The following is a 22,609-nucleotide window of genomic DNA, read 5'->3' on the forward strand; positions in this document are numbered from 1 at the left end:
GGTATATTTATTCTTCAAAATCCTTACGGTTGAGTCTGATATACAGATAGGGTTGAGAACCACTGGCCTACAGGATAAACTTTAAATACCATTGCATTGCAAGCCATGATCTTCACAGTCTGGGCCAGTCTATCTTTCTAGTCCATTCTCCCTATTCCCTGTATCTACTCTCCTACCTTTGTAGCAGTATTATAGAACTTGCCATTCTCCAGACACCAGATTTTTTTTTAATCTTCCTGAATGTTTCATTTGTTTGTTTGTTTTTAGCAGAATCTGACTTGTATTTCTTCTTTTGGGACACGGTATAAAAACTAGCCTGGTTGTTTTACTCTGCTTCTCTTTAGGAAGTCCAACCAGGATATACGTTACATGAACTTTTTTTTTTTTTATGCAGCAGGTTTACATTTCCCTTATCATCTCCATTTCCAGTGTTACTCATTTAGAATAAATCTTGTTTGAGACCCCATGAATTTACAGAAATCCCCAACCAATTGCTAAAATCGCAAATCCAACTATTTTACAACTCATGAAGTGATTTTTATTGATTAATTTTAAAGGTATGAAGCATAAATATCCTTGTTAAGAGTTGGGTACTGTGAAGAGTGCTGAAGAAGTATCTGTATAAGGAAGGCTACCTAGTTTTTGGCTTCCTTCTAAGACGGATTATCAGGCACCATATTTATCTTCTAAGGAAACTATTATTACCCTCGCTTGTTACCTTTAGTTTCTGGCTGTGGTTCAGGGAGGGGGAACTCAGAGAAAACCTAGTGATAGGGTGACAAATATAGTCTGATTTGCCCTGGACTATCCATCCCTCAGTTCCAGGCCAAGTAAGATGATTGGTTATTATGCCTGGCACATTCTTAGAGTTGAAGAGGTGGAACTGACAGTATGGGAGACTAAAATGACTTGAGTTCACAGAACAGATACCATAGAGGAGAATGTGCACAGAGAGAGAACTTCAGAGATTAGCAAAGGATCCACTTAGAGTACTTAATGGAGTAGTGAACAGTGTGTACATATGAGAAGACTGCCTGAGACTAGAGAAAGAACCACCATATATATATATATATACCATGTATGTACACACGCACATATATGTATAGTTACATGTATTTAAGGAGAACAGTAGCCCACACACCTACAGGACCAGGAACAATGTCTGTTTCCATCAGCCAGATGGGAAAAAACTCATGATTCATGGGACATTGGGTAGGATACATTTAAGGGTTTTACCTCATTAGTTGGGGATAAATAACCCTAGACTGACCACTACTCTGGGCCTGAATAATGTATATTAAAATCCAGACCTAAAAAAATCAAAGCGTTTCTGAGTAATTTCAGTGCATTCCAGAATGAAGCTCAAGAATACTTATAAATATATCCACCACCAAACAAAATAACAAACTTATTATTTAGCATCCAATCAAAAATCACCAAGCATGAAAAAATCAGGAACACACAACCTATAATGAAGAGAAAAAATCAATAATTTGAAACCAAGCTAGAACTGACAGATGTAAGAATTATCAGACATAAACATGTTTAAAAACTTGATAGATTTACCTTTCCTATCTTCTAAGTTGAGTTTCTAGATATCAAAACTAGAAGGTTTTATATGAAAACTGCATTAGATAGAATTCCCAACAAATTTGCCTTTCAATATAACTTGTCCTATGTGTCTCTTCCATCTGGTTGTTCCTGAGTTTGGTAGTCTTGATGTTGTCACAAAATAATGTTCCTTTCCTATGAATAAATTTTTAAAAAGTAAATAAAATTCTGCTGAGCTCAGAAAAAATAATTAGTCTTGCAGAAGAGAAGATTGGAAAATTTGAAAATATAGCAATAAAAACCTATCCAAAGTGTAAAAGAATGTGGGAGGAGGAGTTAGAAAAAAGGTTCCAGTGAGCTCGGAGACATCTTCAGTTGGCCTAATATATGTGTAACTTGAGGCCCAAAAATAGAAGGTAGCAAAAAAATTTTGAAGAAATGATGGGTGAAAGTTTTCAAATTTGAGAGAAACTATAAAATGACGAAGCTCAACAAACACTCAAGTACAAGGAACATGAAGAAAACAACCAAGGCACATCATTATAAAATTTGTTTAAAAAGCAAAGATCAAAAAATAACAAAAACATCCAGGAAAAAAAATGAAATAGGCATACTAAATACAGAGCAACAAAGATAAGACTCACATCAGATTTCTTCTTGAAAAAAATGCAATTGAGAAAACATTGAGGCACCATCTATAAATTACTAAAAGATAGAAAGCTGTCAAGCCAAGAATTTATTTAGGTCTTGTGCCCAAATTTTGATTGTATTATTTTTTGATATTTAGCTGTATAAACTGTATATTTTGGAAATTAATCCCTTGTCAGTTGCATCCTTTGCAAATATTTTCTCCCATTCCATAGTTTGTCTTTTTGTTTTTGTTTATGGTTGCCTTTGCTGTGCAAAAGCTTTTACGTTTAATTAGGTCTCATTTGTTTATTTTTGTTTTTATTTCTATTACTCTAGGAGACAGATCCGTAAAGATATCGCTGTGATTTATGTCAAAGAGTGTTCTATGTTTTCCTCTAGGAGTTTTATAGTATCTGGTCTCATATTTAGGTCTTTAATCCATTTTGAGTTTATTCTTGTGTATGGTGTAAGAGAATGTTCTAATTTAATTCTTTTACGTGTAGCTGTCCAGTTTTCCCAGCACCACTTATTGAAGAGACTGTCCCTTCTCCATTGTATATTCTTGCCTTCTTTGTCATAGATTAATTGATCATAAGTGCATGGGTTTATTTCTGGGCTTTGTATCCTGTTTCATTGATCGATGTGTTTGTTTTTGTGCTGGTACCATACTATTTTGATTGTTATAGCTCTGTAGTACAGTCTGAAGTCAGGGAGCATGATTCCTCCAGCTCTGTTTTTTTCTCAAGATTGTTTTGGCTATTGTGTCGTCCTCAGTTTCTTTAATCAGTGTCTTATAATTTTCAGCATACAGGTCTTCTTGCTTCCTCAGGTTTATTCCTAGGTATTTTATTCTTTTGGATGTGATGGTAAATGGGATTGTTTCCTTAAATTTCTCTTTCTGATTTTCGTTGTATTGTGTAGAATTACAACAGATTTCTGTATATTAATATTGTATCCTGCAACTTTACCAAATTCATTGATGAGCTCTAATAGTTTCCTTTTGGCGTCTTTAGGATTTTCTATGTATAGTATCATGTTTGTTTTCTACATCTGTTTCTCAGTTTCTGTCCTGCAGACCAGTTTATCTGTACCATTTTTCTAGGTTCCACATATATGCATTAATATGTGACATTTGTTTTTCTCTTTCTGACTTACTTCACTCCGTATCTGTATGACAGTCTCTAAATCCATCCACGTGTCTACAAATGACCCAATTTCGTTCCTTTTTATGGCTGAGTAATATTCCATTGTATATATGTACCACATCTTCTTTATCCATTCGTCTGTCAATGGGCATTTAGGTTGCTTCCATGACCTGGCGATTGTAAATAGTGCTGCAGTGAACATTGGGGTGTGTGTGTCTTTTTGAATTATGGTTTTCTCTGGGTGTATGCCCAGTAGTGGGATTGCTGGGTCATATGGTAATTCTATTTTTAGTTTTTTAAGGAACCTCCATACTGTTTTCCATAGTGCCTGTATCAATTTACATTCCCACCAACAGTGCAAGAGGGTTCCCTTTTCTCCGCACCCTCTCCAGCATTTGTTGCTTGTAGATTTTCTGATGATGCCCATTCTAACTGGTGTGAGATGATACCTCATTGTAGTTTTGATTTGCATTTCTCTAATAATTAGTGATGTTGAGCAGCTTTTCATGTGCTTCTTGGCCATCAGTATGTCTTTGGAGAAATGTCTATTTAGGTCTTCTGCCCATTTTTGGATCGGGTTGTTTGTTTCTTTAATATTGAGCTGCATGAGCTGTTTATATATTTTGGAGATTAATCCTTTGTCCGTTGATTCGTTTGCAAATATTTTCTCCCATTTTGAGGGTTGTTTTTTCATCTTGTTTATGGTTTCCTTTGCTGTGCAAAAGCTTTGAAGTTTCATTAGGTTCCATTTGTTTATTTTTCTTTTTATTTCCATTACTCTAGGAGGTGGATCAAAAAATATCTTGCTGTGATTTATGTCAAAGAGTGTTCTTCCTATGTTTACCTTTAAGAGTTTTATACGGTCCAGTCTTGCATTTAGGTCTCTAATCCATTTTGAGTTTATTTTTGTGTATGGTGTCAGGGAGTGTTTTAATTTCATTCCTTTACATGTAGCTGTCCAGTTTTCCCAGCACCACTTATTGAAGAGGCTGTCTTTTCTCCATTGTATATCCTTGCCTCCTTTGACATAGATTAGTTGACCATAGGTGCATGGGCTTATCTCTGGGCTTTCTATCCTGTTCCATTGATCTATATTTCTGTTCTTGTGCCAGTACCATATTGTCTTGATTACTGTAGCTTTGTAGTATAGTCTGAAGTCAGGGAGTCTAATTCCTCCAGCTCTGTTTTTTTCCCTCAAGACTACTTTGGCTATTCAGGGTCTTTTGACTCTCCATACAAATTTTAAGATTTTTTGTTCTAGTTCCATAAAAAATGCCATTGGTAAATTGATAGGGATTGCATTGAATCTGTAGATTGCTTTGGGTAGTATAGTCATTTTCACAGTATTGATTCTTCCAATCCAAGAACATGGTATATCTCTCCATCTGTTGGTATCATCTTTAATTTCTTTCATCAATGTCTTATAGTTTTCTGCATACAGGTCTTTTGTCTCCCTAGGTAGGTTTATTCCTAGTTATTTTATTCTTTTTGTTGCAATGGTAAATGGGAGTGTTTCCTTAATTTCTCTTCCAGATTTTTCATCATTAGTGTATAGGAATGCAAGAGATTTCTGTGCATTAATTTTGTATCCTGCACCTTTACCAAATTCATTGATTAGCTCTAGTAGTTTTCTGGTGACATCTTTAGGATTCTCTATGTATAGTATCATGTCATCTAAAAACAGTGATAATTTTACTTCTTCTTTTCCAATTTGTATTCCTTTTATTTCTTTTCTTTTGATTGCCGTGGCTAGGAATTCCAAAACTATGTTGAATAATAGTGGTGAGAGTGGACATCCTTGTATTGTTCCTGATCTTAGAGGAAATGCTTTCAGTTTTTCACCATTGAGAATGATGTTTGCTATGGGTTTATCGTATATAGCCTTTATTATGTTGAGGTAGCTTCCCTCTATGCCCACTTTCTGGAGAGTTTTTATCATAAATCGCTGTTGAATTTTGTCAAAAGCTTTTTCTGCATCTCTTGAGATGATCATATGGTTTTTATTCTTCAATTTGTTATTATGGTGTATTACATTGATTGATTTGTGTATATTGAAGAATCCTTGCATCCCTGGGATAAATCCCACTTGATCATGGTGTATGATCCTTTTAATGTGTTGTTGGATTCTGTTTGCTAGTATTTTGTTGAGGATTTTTGCATCTATATTCATCAATGATATCGGTCTGTAATTTTCTTTTTTTATATAGTATCTTTGTCTGGTTTTGGTATCAGGGTGATGGTGGCCTCATAGGATGAGTTTGGGAGTGTTCCTTCCTCTGCAATTTTTTGGAAAAGTTTGAGAAGGATGGGTGTTAGCTCTTCTCTAAATTTTTGATAGAATTCACCTGTGAAGCCATCTGGTCCTGACTTTTGTTTGTTGGAAGATTTTTAATCACAGTTTCAATTTCATTACTTGTGATTGGTCTGTTCATATTTTCTATTTCTTCCTGGTTCAGTCTTAGGAGGTTATACCTTTCTGAGAATTTGTCCATTTCTTCCAGGTTGTCCATTTTATTGGCATAGAGTTTCTTGTAGTAGTCTCAGGATGCTTTGTATTTCTGCAGTGTCTGTTGTAACTTCTTTTTCATTTCTAATTTTATTGATTTGAGTCCTCTCCCTCTTTTTCTTGATGAGTCTGGCCAGTGGCTTATCAATTTTGTTTATCTTCTCAAAGAACCAGCTTTTAGTTTTATTACTCTTTGCTATTGTTTTCTTTGTTTTTATTTCATTTCTTTCTGCTCTGATCTTTATGATTTCTTTCCTTCTGCTAACTTTGGGCTTTGTTTTTTCTTCTTTCTGTAGTTCCATTAGGTGTAAGTTTAGATTGTTTACTTGAGATTTTTCTTGTTTCTTGAGGTAGGCTTGTATAGCTATAAACTTCCCTGTTAGAATTGCTTTTGCTGCATTCCATAAGTTTTGGATCGTCGTGTTTTCATTGTCATTTGTCTCTAGGTATTTTTTGATTTCCTCTTTATTTCTCCAGTGATCGCTTGGTTATTTAGTAACGTATTGTTTAGCCTCCATGTGTTTGTGTTTTTTACGTTTTTTTCCCTGTAATTGATTTCTAATCTCATAGAGTTGTGGTCAGAAAAGATGATTGATATGATTTCAATTTTCTTAAATTTACTGAGGCTTGATTTATGACCCAAGGTGTGATCTATCCTGGAGAATGTTCCATGCACACTTGAGAAGAAAGTGTAATCTGCTGTTTTTGGATGGAATGTCGTATAAATATCAATTAAATCTATTTGGTCTATTGTGTCATTTAAAGCTTGTGTTTCTTTATTAATTTTCTGTTTGGATGATCTGTCCATTTGTGTAAGTGAGGTGTTAAAGTCCCCCGCTATTATTGTGTCACTGTTGATTTCCTCTTTTATAGCTGTTAGCAGTTGCCTTATGTATTGAGGTGCTCCTATGTGGGTGCATATATATTTATAATTGTTATATCTTCTTCTTGGATTGATCCCTTGATCATTGTGTCGTGTCCTTCCTTGTCTCTTGTAACGTTCTTTATTTTAAAGTCTATTTTATCTGATATGAGTATTGCTACTCCAGCTTTCTTTTGATTTCCATTTGCATGGAATATCTTTTTCCATCCCCTCACTTTCAGTCTGTATATGTCTCTAGGTCTGAAGTGGGTCTCCTGTAGACAGTATATATATGGGTCTTGTTTTTGCGTCCATTAAACAAGCCTGTTTCTTTTGGTTGGAGCATTTAATCCATTCACGTTTAAGGTAATTATCGATATGTATGTTCCTATGACCATTTTCTTTATTGTTTTGGGTTTGTTTTTGTAGGTCCTTTTCTTCTCTTGTGTTTCCCACTTAGAGAAGTTCCTTTAGTATTTTTTGTAGAGCTGGTTGGTGGTGCTGAATTCTCTTAGCTTTTGCTTGTCTATAAAGCTTTTGATTTCTCCATCGAAATGAGATCCTTGCTGGGTACAGTAATCTTGGTTGTAGGTTTTTCCCTTTCATCACTTTAAATATATCATGCAACTCCCTTCTGGCTTGTAGAGTTTCTGCTGAGAAATCAGCTGTTAACCTTATGGGAGTTCCCTTGTATGTTATTTGTCATTTTTCCCTTGCTGCTTTCAATAATTTTTCCTTGTCTTTAATTTTTGCCAATTTGATTACTGTGTGTTTTGGCGTGTTTCTCCTTGGGTTTCTCCTTCCTGGGACTCTCTGTGCTTCCTGCACTTGGGTGGCTATTTCCTTTCCCACGTTAGGAAGTTTTCGACTATAATCTCTTCAAATATTTTCTCGGGTCCTTTCTCTCTTCTCCTTCTGAGACTCCTATATTGAGAATGTTGTTGCGTTTAATGTCCCAGAGGTCCCTTAGACTGTCTTCATTTCTTTTCATTCTCTTTTCTTTATTCTTTTCTGCAGCAGTGAATTCCACCATTCTGTCTTCCAGGTCACTTATCTGTTCTTCTGCCTCAGTTATTCTGCTATTGATTCCTTCTAGTGTATTTTTCATTTTGGTTATTGTATTGTTCGTCTTTGTTCTTAAATTCTTCTAGGTCTTTGTTAAGCATTTCTTGCATCTTCTCGATCTTTGCCTCCATTCTTTTTCCGAGGTCCTGGATCATCTTCACTATCATTATTCTGAATTATTTTTCTGGAAGGTTGCCTATCTCCACTTCATTTAGTTGTTTTTCTGAGGTTTTATCTTGTTCCTTCATCTGATACATAGCCTTCTGCCTTTTCATCTTGTTTATCTTTCTGTGAATGTGGTTTTTGTCTTTGTGATAGCTTTGTCTGATTTTGGTTTCAGGGTGATGGTGGCCTCATAAAAGGAGGTCAGAAGTGTTCCTTCCTCTGCAATTTTTTGAAATAGTTTCAGAAGGGTAGGTGTTAACTCTTCTCCAAATGTTTGGTAGATTTCACCTGTAAAGCCATCTGGTCCTGGACTTTTGTTTGTTGGGAGTTTTTTTTGGTTTTTTTTGCAGTACGTGGGCTTCTCACTGCTGTGGCCTCGCCCGTTGCGGAGCACAGGCTCCGGACATGCAGCCTCAGTGGCCATGGCTCACGGGCCCAGCCGTTCTGCAGCACGTGGGATCTTCCCGGACCGGTGCATGAACCTGTGTTCCCTGCATCGGCAGGCGGACTCTCAACCACTGCGCCACCAGGGAAGCTCGGGAGTTTTTTAATTAAGTATTTTCAGTACTGGTACTTGGTCTGCTCATATTTTCTATTCCTGGTTTTGTCTTGGGAGTGTGCACCGTTCTAAGAATTTGTCTATTTCTTTCAGGTTGTCCACTTTATTGGCATATAGTTCCCTGTAGTAGTCTCTTATGGTCCTTCGTATCTCTGTGGTGTTGGTTGTAACTTTTTCTAATTCATTTCTGATTTTATTGATTTGGGCCCTCTCCTTTTTTTTCTTGATGAGTCTGGCTAAAGATTTATCAATATTGCTTATATTTTCAAAGAACCTGGTTCATTGATCTTTTCTATTATTTTCTTCATCTCTATTTCATTTATTTCTCCTCTGATCTTTATGATTTCTTTCCTCCTACTAACTTTGAGTTTTGTTTATTCTTTCTCTAGTTGCTTTCAACATAAGGTTATTTGAGATTTTTCTTGTTTCCTGAGGTAAACTTGTATCGCTTAGAATTGCTTTTGCTGCATCCATAGGTTTTGGATCATCATGTTGTCATTTTCCTTTTTTCAGGTATTTTTTTATTTCCTCTTTGATTTCTTCAGTGACTCATTGGTTGTTTAGTAGCATATTGTTTAGCCTTGACGTGTTTGTGTGTTTTGCAGTTTTTTTCTTGTAGTTGATTTCTAGTCTCATAGTGTTGTGGTCGGAAAAAAATGCTTGATATGATTTCAATTTTTTAAATTTATCGAGGCTTGTTTTGTGGCCTAGAATGTGATCTATCCTGGAGAATGGTCCATGTGCATGAGAAAAGGATGTTTATTCTACTTCTTTCAGGTGAAATGCTCAATAAATATCAATTAAGCCCATTTCATCCAATGTGTTATTTAAGGCCTGTATTTCTGTCTGTATGATCTGTCCATTGATGTAACATGAGAGTTAAAGTCCCCCTGTTATTATTGTGTTACTGTCAGTTTCTCTTTTGTCTGTTAATATTTGTCTTATATTTTGAGGTGCTCCTATGTTGGGTGTATATATACTTTCAGTTGTTATATCTTCCTCTTGGATTGATCCTTTGATCATTTTGTAGTGTCTTTCTTTGTCTCTTGTGACAGTCATTATTTTTAAAGTCTATTTTGTCTGATATAAGTATTGCTACTCCGGCTTTCTTTTGATTACCATTTGCATGGAATACCTTTTCCATCACTTTCAGTCTGTATGTTTCTCTAGATCTAAAGTGAGTCTCTTGTAGTTAGCATACGCGGGTCTTGTTTTTGTATCCATTCAGCCAGTCTGTGTCTTTTGGTTGGAGCATTTAGTCCATTTACATTTAAGGTAATTAACTATATATATGTTCTTATTGCCATTTTGTTAACTGTTCTGGATTTTTGTAAGTCTTTTATTTCCCCCTTCTTTTGTTCACTTCTCTTGTGATTTGATGACTATATTTAGTGTTGTGTTTGGATTCCTTTTTCTTTTCTTTTTTTAAAAAATATATTTATTTATTTATTTTTGGCTGCACTGGGTCTTCGTTGCTGTGTGTGGCCTTTCTCTAGTTGTGGCTAGTGCGGGCTGCTCTTTGTCTTGGTGTGTGGGCTTCTCATTGCGGTGGCTTGTCTTGTTGCGGAGCACAGGCTCTAGGCGCATGGGCTTCAGTAGTTGTGGCTTGTGGGCTCTAGAATGCAGGCTCAGTAGTTGTGGCACACGGGTTTAGTTGCTCCACAGCATGTGGGATCTTCCTGGACCAGGGCTGGAACCTGTGTCCTCTACATTGGCCGGCAGATTTTTAACCACTGCGCCACTAGGGAAGTCCCCTTTTTCTTTCTTGTGTGTAGATCCATTGTAAGTTTTTGGTTGGCAGATACCATGAGGGTTTTGTATAGCAGTCTATGTATATAGATAATTGTTTTAAGTTGCTGCTGTCTTAATTTCAAATGCATTTTAAATACCCTTCATTTGTACTGTCTTCCCCTCACAATTACTGGGAGATTTTTCGTTTGTTTTGGTTTTGCTTTTGGTTTTTTTTGGCCGTACTGCACGGCATGCAGGATCTTAGTTCCCTGACCAGGGATCGACCCCATGCTCCCTGCATTGGGAGCTCAGAGTCTTAACTGCTAGACTGCCAGGGAAGTCCCCACAATTACTATTTTTGATATCATATTTTACATTTAATTGTTTTGTGTATCCCTTAACTGCTTGTTGTGGATAAACATGATTTTACCACTTTTGTCTTTTAAACTCCCTACTGGCTTTGTGTGTGGGTGATCTCCTACCTTTACTGTATGTTTGCCTTTACTGGTGAGCTTTTTCATTTTGTAATTTTGTTTCTAGTTGTTTTCTTGCTTCTAGCTTCTAGGTGGTCTTTATCATCTAGAGAAATTCCTTTATCATTTGTTGTAAAGCTGGTTTGGTGGTACTCAATTCTTTAAGCTTTTGCTTGTCTGTAAAGCTTTTGATTTCTCCATCGAGTCTGAATGAGAGCCTTGCTGGGCAGAGTTTTCTTGGTTGTAAGTTTTCCCCTTTCATCACTTTAAATGTATTGTGCCACTCCCTTCCGGCCTGCAGAGGTCTGCTGAAAAATCAGCTGATAGCCTTATGGGAGTTCCTTTGTATGTTTTTTGTTGATTTTCCCTTGCTGCTTTTAGTATTCTGTCTTTATTTTTAACTTTGTCATTATGATTACAATATGTCTTGGTGTGTTCTTCTTTGGGTTAATCCTCTATGGGAATCTCTGCACTTCCTGGACTTGGATGACTGTTTCCTTTCCCAGGTTAGGGAGGTTTTCAGCTACTGTCTCTTCAAATATTTTCTCAGGCCCTCTCTGTCTTCTCCTTCTGGGACCCCTATAATGCAATATTATTGTGCTGATGTTTTCCAGAGGTCTCTTAAACGGTCCTCATTTCTTTTCATTCTTTTTTCTGTTCAGCTATAGTGATTTACACTGTCTTCTAGCTCACTGATCTGTTCTTCTGAATCATTTAGTCTACTATTAATTCATTCTAGTGTAATTTTCATTTCAGTTATTGTATTCTTCATCTCTGCTTGGTTGTCCTTTGTATTTTCTACCTCTTCATTAAAAACTTCTAACTTCTCGCTCTGTTTATCCATTCTCCTCCTGAGTTCTTTGATTATCTTTACAATCATTACCCTGAACTCTTTCTTGCGTAGATTGCCTATTTCCACATCAGTTACTTCTGTGGTTTTATCTTGTTCCTTCATCAGGCATGTATTCCTCTGCTATCTCATTTTGTCTGATTTGCTATTTGTATTTTTATGTATGTGGCAGGTTAGTTACCTTGGAAATGGCCCTCTGTAGGCGGCATCCTGTGCATCGCAGCGGTGCACTCCTCTCTTGTCACCCAAGCTGTATGCTCTAGGGGTTCCCCCTAAGAGGGCTGTGTGGGCAGTCTGGTAGGTTTGGTTGGCCCCTAATCTAGTTGGTTGCCACAGCCTGCCTTGTGTGGATGCTGCTAGCTGCTATTTAGTGGGGCCTGGTCATGACATGGATGGTCGTGGATGGTAGGTGGAGTCAGGGTCCCAAAGTCTCCTGAGCTGTTGCCCACCCACTGGCAAGTGAAGCCAGATCCTGGTGTTAGTGCCAGGCTACTGTCAGGCAGAGCTGGTTCTGGAGTCTGGCTGCAGGGCCCAGGGATCCCAGAGTTCATTTCAGATTGTTGGTGTGGGGCCAGCTCCTGACACTGTTGGATCTGGGGTCCAGGGTGTTCCAAAGTTTGCATTGGCCTGCTAGTGGGTAGGGCCAGGACCCAGCTGGCCCCAGGGTAGGGTCTGGCCTCCACTGCAGGATCATAGGTTTGTTGCTTCTAGTGTCTGCCTCCTGGTGTGTGAGGCTGGTCTAAGGGCCTGTGCAGGCTTCTTGGCAGGAGGGACCGGTGTCTGCCCACTAGTGGTTGGGGCTGGGAGTTGGCCCTCCTGTTGGCTGGGCTTTGTCTAGGGGTGTGTCCAGAGATGGCTGTGGGCTTTTTAGTCTTTAGACAGCTTCAGTGCTTATGGGTGGAGCCGTGTCCCTGCCCAGTTAGTTGTTTGTCCTGAGGCTTCCCAGCCCTGGTGCCTGCAGGCTGTTGGGTGGTACTAGGTCTTGGCTAATGAGCCAAGATAGCAGCTGCCAGCAGCAGCAGTGCTCACACAGCTGAATGTTCCCCAGTTTCTGCCACCTGTGTCTATGTCCCCAGGGTGAGCCACAGCCATCTGCCTCACCGCCTCTCCAGGAGACTCTCCAAGACCAGCAGGCAGGTCTGGCCCACACGCCTATAAAGTGACTGCTTTGCCCTGGGTCCTGGAGTGCGTGAGATTTTTGTGTGGACCTTTAAGAGTGAAGTCTCTTATTCCCTCAAGTCCTGCGGGGCTCCTGCAGTTAAGCCCCATTAGCCTTCAAAGTCAAACGCTCTGGGGGCTCATCTTACAGGTGTCAGACCGCTGGGCTGGAGAGCCTGACGCGGGGCTCAGAAATCTCACTCCTGTGAGATTACCTCTGCAACACAATTATTCTCCAGTTTGTGGAGATGGGATTTGATTATATCATGTGTTCACCCCTCCTCTCCATCTTGTTGTGGTTCCTTCTTTATGACTTTAGTTGTAGAAGATCTTTTCTGGTAGGTTCCAGTCTTTTTCATCAATGGTTGCTCTGCAGACAGTTGTGATTTTTCTATGCTTGTGTGAAGAGATGAGCTCAGGGTCTTTCTACTCCACCATCTTGGCCACTCTCTCCCAAGATGGAGCTCTTTTTTTGTGTACACAGTTAAGTTAGAAAAAGCCAGCCTGATAAAAATGTCTTTTCAGAATTCTGACCTTAAACAAAAGCCCTTCTAGGGGGAACCTGCATTTCTCTTCCTTTGTCTTTTAAATGTAAATGTACTCCCTGATCTTTGCGCGCGCGCGCGCGTGTGTTTTGAGAACTTGGTCTCTGCCATCCAAAAGGTGCACATATGGTATACATTTGGCAACCTATCGAATAGCCTGGGATTCTGAGCAGTCTTTTGTGTGACTGTACCACCTCTCAGGGGCTTTTTGCCATCTTAACCTTTGTTGAGTCAACCTGTACAATGAAGTCTTGTACTTTCTTAACTGTTTTGGGGAGTAAACTTTCTGGATCTTGTTTAGGCTCCATCTTTTGCACTCTCTTACGGGGAAGCCTCTTGCATCTTACTGGTTTGAGTCACTATTAAGGTACATCTCATTAATGACTAGATGATGGATCCTTCAAATTTGAGAAACTTCAATTGGTAAATTTTTAGAGAGCTCATTATAAACAGCTGTTTTATTGGTACCTATGGGGGGGGAAAACAAAAGGTGGGAAATACACATAATGGTGTTGACTGAAAAAAACATGCACAACATGAGAGCTGTGAATTAAGTTTTATTTGGGGCATAATGAGGACTATAGCCCAGGAGACAGCCTCTCAGATAGCTCTGAGGAACTGCTCCAAAGAGGGAGAGGGAAAGGTCAGTATATATATGATTTTAGTGAAGCGGTGGGGGGGGGGGGGGATATGTGCAGTCCAGCACACATTTTTGCAGAAGGTTACTCCTGGTCATGAGAAGCAGATGTCTCCCTTGATGATTTTAGTGCTTTTCTAAATATGAAAAGATACAAGAATTTGGGCTCATAAAACCTTCTCCTGAAACTATCTAACTATCTGAAGGCCTGTTCTGTCAATTTTTCCCAGAGCACAGAGTGCCTCATTCCTGATCTCCGCCCTGAACTCCTTTCAGGGTGTGTTGAAGGTCAGTGACTGCAGTGGCTAGTGACTTAATCCTTAGAGAGGCAGATGGCAAATGCAAGTTTTTAGTTGGCAGTGGTTAACCTAAAAACTCCCTTAGTTTAAAACAAACCAAAAATACAAATGGTTTGGAAAGCCTTGTTTGTGGTCTCCACTTCCCCTCAGTGGGTCTTACAGATGCTACTAAAAACATTAGAATAATTCATGTTAACTAGGTTGATTAACAGGGGGAAAAAAAACTGAAGGGAAATTCTAGAGACTTTTTCCCAACCAGGTGGAAATTTTAAAGGGAAGTGTCCCAAATTAATAAAGAAATCTTTAGATGGTTATTTTTAAATGGAGTAAATAAAATGGAAATTAATGGGATTAAATCAAAGGTTTGATACAGCACTACCTGAGGTTGGATGGGCCAAAGGGATCCCTTGCTGTCCCCAACATTACAGGGCCCCAGACAAGTCCACTCTGTTTACCTCAGTGTTTTATTTATTTGTTTGTATTTATGTATTTATATATTTAAAAGGCTGGAAGAAAATTACACTCAGATACCTGACCAACAGTTACTTGGGGCAACAGGCCAATAAAGTTAAAAGATTGAGAAAAGGGCTTGAAACCCTTGGCTCAACTCCCCACTGGGGATCCCAGAGCGTTTTATACAAAAATAGATATAATGGTCAGGATAAAAAGAAAGGCTTCTAGGACTCCTTGTAAGACCTACACTTGTCGATTGAGTCCTCATGGAAACTAAAGTTAAAAGAATAAAAGTTGATAGAATTGAGATGAAAATTTATAAAAATGTACCCATTTTAAGTGGGCTTTATATAAGATGGTTACATCTCTTTTGCTTAATTATATCGTGGAATAGACATGTTTTACTGGTGAATGCTTCCCCTGCTTGGGATTATAAGGCAGGGCATATGAATTTGCCCCCTTAGGAAATATTAATTAAACATGCTAAAGGAAACCAGTAGCATTACCTGAGCCCACACAGTATAAAGTAAAACTGAGAAAGAGGGCCTTTGTTGAATGCCTTATGCAAGCTTTTGAAGGCATGATAAATTAAGCCCTGAAATCCTAGAACACAGAACTCCCGAATTGCAGTTTAGTTGGAAATCTTCTCACTGATATAAAAAAGGAAATTAAAGAAAACATAGTTGGGCAAATTCATCTTTTAATATCATTTAGGTGACAGACCCGTTCTTTGTGGAATTAAAAGCAACATCTTTGTCTTGCAAATCTCTATAAATCAGAAATGTAAATACAGCCCACAATGATCTGAGACTGAACCTAATTAGCTCAGTCAGGTTTCAGAACCTGAAACCAACGAGGGAAAAAGGAAAAAAGTGGCCGTTTTAAACTCAAACCACTGGAAAGGCTCCCTTAGCCAAAATCTAATTCATAGCCTCCTTAAGGGTTTATCAAGGACGAATACAAATATTAAAAGTCTTTTCCACAAATAGTAAAGCCTTTGTCATCTGAGCAAAGAAATTTAACTTACTCCAACTGTTATAAATAACTAGTAAATTTACATTGTAGTACAAGAATCATAATTAAGTTTTTAAAGTGAAGCTATGAGATCTCTAAATTTGTCTGTTTATGTGTCTGTGTAGACATTATATGTATGAAATATCTCTACCTCTGGGAAATATTATCAAAATTAAATTTATAAAGAGCTCTATTTAATTGACTTAAAAGTAAGTGCTTACAAATTAAATATTTCTAAATATGAAAGAAACTGGCCGGAAGGAATTTCAGGGTCACATGATCTAGGAAATATTCAATATTAAATTAACGTCTGGTATTAAAGCTAGTTTAAGTTTGCTGGTTTAATCAATGTAGACATATCTTACTTTTATAATAAAAGTAAGTTTACCAAAGGTCAACATGTTCATGTTATTTCTGTTACAGAGTTTGTCAGCAAAAAAAAAAAAAAAATTTTTTTTAACTTGGTATGGTAGTATTTTCATAAGTTATAAAATAAAGGGGAATGGAATGAGAGTTTTTAGGTGAACCCTTTAGGAATAATTATGTTTGGGGTATGTTTATTTAAAATAGTTTCTCCAGATTTTTGGTAAGTTGAGTTTTGCTAAGTTAAATTAAATGATGGCAGTTCACTGAATATCCAGGTCATTTCAAATAAGATAAAATACTGGAACAGTAATTGCTAAACAGATCTAAATTTACCTACTTTTGTCTCCTTACGAGAGGGAAACTAAAGATGTTTGGGTTTATTAGACCCATATCTTATACCACATTGAGGAAAGAAATTATGTTATATGTTTCTAGAGGTTATAGGATATTCCAATAAGGAAATGCTGGTATGACAGTTTACAGTTACTTGCTGATTGTCGATTTTTGGTAGAGAGTAAGGTTTTTAAGGGTTAAAGGTGGAATATGTAATTAAAATTACTAAAAATAATAAGGGAAACATTTCAATATGCAAGGAAAGTAGGATGGGTGTTTTCAGCAAAAGAAGGTGTGAGGAATGAAAGTACATTTTGTTAAGGGGAAAAAATGATTGTCCTAGAACTGGTTATTTTTGGATGGAAAAATATGGGATAAACTAATACATATACAAAAAGTCTTAGAAGGTATGTAGAAAGGGAGCCCTGAAAAAGGAGTTTTGTACATAGTCAGGCTGGGATTAGATTAAATTTAATTAAATTTAGGTAAATTTACCTAATTAGGTAAATTACCTAATTACCTAATTAGGTAAATAGATTTTGTTATTAAAAGTAGGCTGGTGCAAAACTGGATTTGGTTCCTCTCTTTGTTAAGAGAACAAAGTTTTCTTGGAGTATTGCTATTGGAAACAGATTGTGTGAGTTTCTTTGCCTTTAAGTGATCTGTATTTGTTTTTTGAAGTACTGTTTCACAATAACCTATGATCCTATTTGACCAAGTGTTTTGAAACCTTTTTGATGTTTTTGACAAACTTCCCAAATATGAAATTCTTTTTTTTTTAATAGTTCCGCTAACATCTTTTTTTTTTTTTTTTGGCCATGTTGGGTCTCCGTTGCTGTGCGCGGGCTTCTCTAGTTGAGAAAGTGGGGGCTACTCTTCGTTGTGGTGTGCGGGCTTCTCATTGAGGTGGGTTCTCTTGTGGAGCAGGGCTGTAGGCACACGGGCTTCAGTAGTTGTGGCATGTGGGCTCAGTAGTTGTGGCTCACAGGCTGTAGAGTGTAGGCTCAGTAGTGGTGGCACATGGGCTTAGTTGCTCCACGGCACGTGGGATCTTCCCAGACCAGGGATCTAACCTGTGTCCCCTGCATTGGCAGGTGGATTCCTCACCACTGCACCACCAGGGAAGTCCCCCAAATATGAAATTCTAACTAAAGTTCTTTTGACCTCCAGCTGACTCTGGGATGCTTTGAAGGAACCCTGAGACATCTCAGAGAAGAATATTAAACTAATTAGGCTTATTTGGTATTTTAAATTACTTGAGAAGCATCATCAAGTGATTGGAGATGAACCATAGGTTATAGTGTATAGATAAATGTCATTAATACAGATATTTCCAAAATTTATATGGAATACCTAAAAATCTGATGTGCCCTGGTATAAGTTATCAGTCATAAGTCTAATTATCTTAAAATGTGCATCACATAAATATCCAAGTTTCTTGTCAATTGCATTGTAATCAGATCTTTAACCGTGCCATTTTAAGTCTTGTCGTTCGTAAACAATCATTGTTTTACTCTGATGCTTTTATAAAATGAAGATCTTAAAGAAGATTCGTAAAAATGACTTTTTGACAAATATAAGTTTCTGATAATTTTCAGATCATACCACTGAACTGGGTAAGATATTACAGAATTCGGATGGAGACCTGATGACTGCATTCAGATCTTCAGGAATTAATTACATGAGACTAAATGAACTGATGAATATGATTTATAATTTTATCACTTTTTCTGAAATATACTGGATTTTAATCCTTGTTTTCCAGGAAAACAGGAAAAGCTTTCCTCTTATGCTATGACCTACAACAAGTTGATAAAGTATACCTTTGTAAACAAAGATGAAATATATATCATTTTCTCTCTGCCTGATCCTTCCAGAATTTGGCTTCTCCAGCTGGCTCCCCTGTGAACTTGATGGTTTATTGCAACCAGATTACAACTAGTTATACTAATCATTGCTTTAATTTGTTCTCCTTGTTTTCAATTTGTTTATACTTTCTGTCTCTGCTGTACTATGACTTTATTAATGTATAAAGCTGTATTAGTTGTGTTACCTACATCCTGTCTGTTTTATAAGATTACTGTCTACTGGGGAATTCCCTGGTGGTCTAGTGGTTAGGACTCCAAGCTTTTACTGCTGAGGTTGCAGGTTCAATCCCTGGTCGGGGAAGATCCCACAAGCTGCACAGCGTGGCCAGGAAAAAAAAAAAATTGTTGTCTTTTGCATTACCCAATGTGTAACCAGGTCTCCAGCAAAATTAATGATGGCTAAAAGTCTTCAGACTGTTGATTATATATACATAACCTACATAAAATAACTGTAATAGTACAACTCTAGTTATGGGAAGAAGCAACAAGGGAAAACATTTCCTGGATCAAAAGAGACTAGTAAGACAGGTGATCCAGAGAAGTTCAGATTATCAACAGGGCCTAATCCAAAAATTAACACATTGAGTATAACCTATCAACAGAATCTTCACCTGATCTAGGAATGAGCCTTCCTAGCACCATGGGACAAAATTGGTCATGAAATGCTTCCCAAATGATGGTTGGATTTATGAGCAAGGCGAGGCACCGTGGATGAAAAATGTTGCCTGCCATATCAGTAAACGAAGGATGCTGCAGCCACCAGCCACTGCAGCCACCCTCAGCTATGCACTCTGAGGGGATTCAGGGTGGAGAAAAGCAGGACACCGGTCCTAGATAGTTAAGGTGCATATCAAAGGAATGATTTCAGTGAGCCCAGACCCTTGCATCTTCCCATACATAGTAAAGTGCTAAATTCATTAACTTGAGATGTCTGGTTTTCTTTAACAGTAATCTTTTGATGTTCCAACTACCTGGTTTTTGTTGCAAAACTCCTGTATATCTTGGCTCCTCCCTTACCTCTTCGGAGCAGTCTCTCAGACGATCTGAGAGGCTGTCCTCCAGGCTTAAGTCCTCAGAAAATCCACTGAATAAAACATAATTCTCAACTTTTAGGTTGCACTTTTTTTTTTTTTTCAGTCAACAAGTAGGAAGCTTCTCCTTGTGGAAGGTATTCAGAGTTTGTTGACTGAAGTCAGAGGAACTATGTACTAATATGCCTTGCTCTGAGACCATAAGATCTCAAATTACTTAGCTCCTCTGAGCCTCAGTTTTCCTCATCCACAACATGAGAATTTTAAGGATAAAGTAATAGGTGTGAAAATAGTAACATGTTGTATAAATATTATTACTGATTTTTTCCCCTAAACCCCAAATAAAAGACAACTTCTAATCAACTGAATGAACTTCTAATCAAGGATAGGTAACTAAGGGTACCAATCATTGTTCCTAATGCAGTTGTTATAGAAATCTGCCCCTCTTTTTCCTCTAATTTTCTTTTTCTCTCCCTCCTTAGGTTTAATATTGACCCACAGGCACACTGCTTAACTCTTCTAGATGCCACTCAAAGCCAAAAAGATTGTCGACCTCTGTGCTAATGAGTGTGTGTGTGTTCAAAATTGATCCACCTTTACATCTGCTTCCTTTTATTTCTGGTTAACCAGAATTCATCTGAGTACTTGAATTAATTAATATAAAGGACTAGACATTACTCTTTCATTATTTGAATTAGAGTTTATCTTTAGATTTTTTTAAAAAACATCTGTTTCCTGTTTATTAGTCTATAAAGTCAATGAAGACATCTGTTATGTCTGGTTTTGCTCATCATCCCCTGTGCCTAACACAGTGCCTGGCACTCAGATGTTTCTTGACTAGAAAGTTATATAGGAAGGAATCACATTTGCCTTACACTATACTAGCAGAAAAGTAATACCTGAGGTTGCAGCTTTGTCTTTTAAGTACCTAGATGTCTTAAGTGGCTTAGGATAAAAAAGACAGCATGGGGTATAAGACAGCATGAGATTTGGAGTCAGAAGACCTGGATCTGAATCCTGATTCTGCCAGAGACTCTATGACCTTAGGCAAGACCTTACGCAAAACCTTAGGCTTTACCTTTCCTAGGCTTGATTTTCTTATCTAAAAAGGTGAATAATACCACGATGCCTTAGTAGTATATAAAGTATCTAGTATAGTACCTTGTGTTTGATTAGTAGTTTATACTAATTAGCAGTTATTTCACATAATACATAGTAATGGCAATAAAGTTGTATATAGACAGAGTTCTCCCCCAAAGAAAATACTTTTTAATAAATTCATCAGCAGTAGATAGAAAGGAACCATTCTGTGTCTAGGTTAAAAATTGGGAATTTATTGAAATAGGACATTTATTTCAAAAATGCGAACAACGTCCTAGGTCTTTTGTGTTGATACCACTAAATACTTCTGGATTTAAAATCCGATTCACTGATTGATTCGACAATAAAATACTGTGAGCCAACTATTTGCCAAGCACTGTTTTAGGTACTAAAGATACAGATGAAAGACACAGTCCAGGCCTCATGGCACTTACATTCTGGTTCAGAGAGACAAGCAGTAAACAAGATAATTTCAGATTAGAACTGAGAACTGTGTAGGAAATAAACTGTGGATATATAAAGAGTGGGAGGACAGAAAGCTACTTTAGACGGGGGTATATGTCTAAAAATTATCACAGCTCTATGAAAGACTTCTGAGCAAGAAGGAGAGTTGCTGGACAGTTTCTGCTCTCCAGTAATTAGAGGTGTGCCAGCAATACCCAAAGCTTTTTTTTTTTTTTTTAATAAATTTATTTATTTACTTTGGGCTACTTCGGGTCTTTGTTGCTGTGCGCAGGCTTTCTCTAGTTGAGGCGAGCGGTGTCTACTCTTCGTTGCAGTGTGCGGGCTTCTCATTGTGGTGGCTTCTCTTTGTTGCGGAACACGGGCTCTAGGCGCGTGGGCTTCAGTAGTTGTGGCATGCGGGCTCAGTATCTGTGGCTCACGGGCTCTAGAGCGCAGGCTCAGTAGCTGTGGCGTACGGGCTTAGTTGTTCCGCGGCATGTGGGATCATCCCAGACCAGGGCTCGAACCCATGTCCCCTGCATTGGCAGGCGGATTCTTAACCACTGTGCCACCAGGAAATCCCCCCCAAAGCTTTTGATGTATATTATGTTATGATGTTAGACTGACTCTTAAAATTTTGGAATACTAAAAGACAGCAAACATTTACTGAATGTTTACTACGTACAGAATAATGTTAGAGACTTTCAAATAAAAGAATCAGGGGCTCAAGGACTTCCCTGGCAGTCCAGTGGTTAAGACTACCCTCCCAATGCAGCGGGTATGGGTTCGATCCCTAGTCAGGGAATTAAGAACCTGCATGCTGCACGGCGTGGCGAAAAAAAAAAAAAAGAATCAGGGGCTCAGATAAATCCTTTATCTTGCTTGAAATTACAGAATTCCCAAGTAGAAGAGCTGGAACTGTATTACAAATAGATGGGGGGAAATGCTTTAGAAGCTAAAATGTGACGCTTCTATTAGTTACTACAAAAAAAACTGCCTTCTCTTTTCAGATTTCTTCACCACCGCAACCAAGGAAGGATATGATACGAGGCCAGTGGACATAACTCCTTTAGAACAAAGGAAATTAACGTTTGATACGCATGCATTGGTTCAGGACTTGGAAACTCATGGTGAGAAACATGGGTCCCTTTTGAAAGAATATCAGCAGCACTCATAACAAATTACCTAGTCAAGACAACATCACCATTATGAACAATTAAGAGTCACTGTTTAGGTTGCTTCCATGTCCTGGCTATTGTAAATAGAGCTGCAATGAACATTGTGGTATATGACTCTTTGAATTATGGTTTTCTCAGAGTATATGCCTAGTAGTGGGATTGCTGGGTCGTATGGTAGTTCTATTTTTAGTTTTTTAAGGAACCTCCATACTGTTCTCCATAGTGGCTGTATCAGTTTACACTCCCACCAACAGTGCAAGAGGGTTCCCTTTTCTCCACACCCTCTCCAGCATTTATTGTAGATTTGTTGATGATGGCCATTCTGACCGGTGTGAGATGATATCTCATTGTAGTTTTGATTTGCATTTTTCTAATGATTTGATGATGTTGAGCATTCTTTCATGTGTTTGTTGGCAATCTGTATATCTTCTTTGGAGAAATGTCTGTTTAGGTCTTCTGCCCATTTTTGGATTGGGTTGTTTGTGTTTTTGATATTGAGCTGCATGAATGGATAAAGATGTGGCACATATATACAATGGAATATTACTCAACCATAAAAAGAAACGAAATTGAGTTATTTGTAGTGAGGTGGATGGACCTGGAGTCAGTCATACAGAGTGAAGTAAGTCAGAAAGAGAAAAACAT

General features: G+C 37.9%; 1 protein-coding gene across 4 annotated transcripts in view; it reads left to right on the forward strand.

Moving 5' to 3' along the window:
- Window positions 1-22,609, forward strand: part of CCDC90B (coiled-coil domain containing 90B) — a 52,913-nt gene that overhangs the window by 10,908 nt on the left and 19,396 nt on the right. For 3 of the 4 annotated variants that reach the window (XM_019948705.3, XM_033862179.2, XM_019948706.3), the window contains exon 2: window positions 21,797-21,916. The exons of the other annotated variant lie outside the window; for it this stretch is intronic. In XM_019948705.3, coding sequence (XP_019804264.1) covers window positions 21,797-21,916 — 120 coding nt within the window. The remainder of the gene's footprint in view (window positions 1-21,796; window positions 21,917-22,609) is intronic. 4 annotated transcript variants of the gene reach the window in all.

This window comes from Tursiops truncatus, chromosome 8, assembly GCF_011762595.2.
Source record: "Tursiops truncatus isolate mTurTru1 chromosome 8, mTurTru1.mat.Y, whole genome shotgun sequence".
Lineage (NCBI taxonomy): Eukaryota > Metazoa > Chordata > Mammalia > Artiodactyla > Delphinidae > Tursiops > Tursiops truncatus.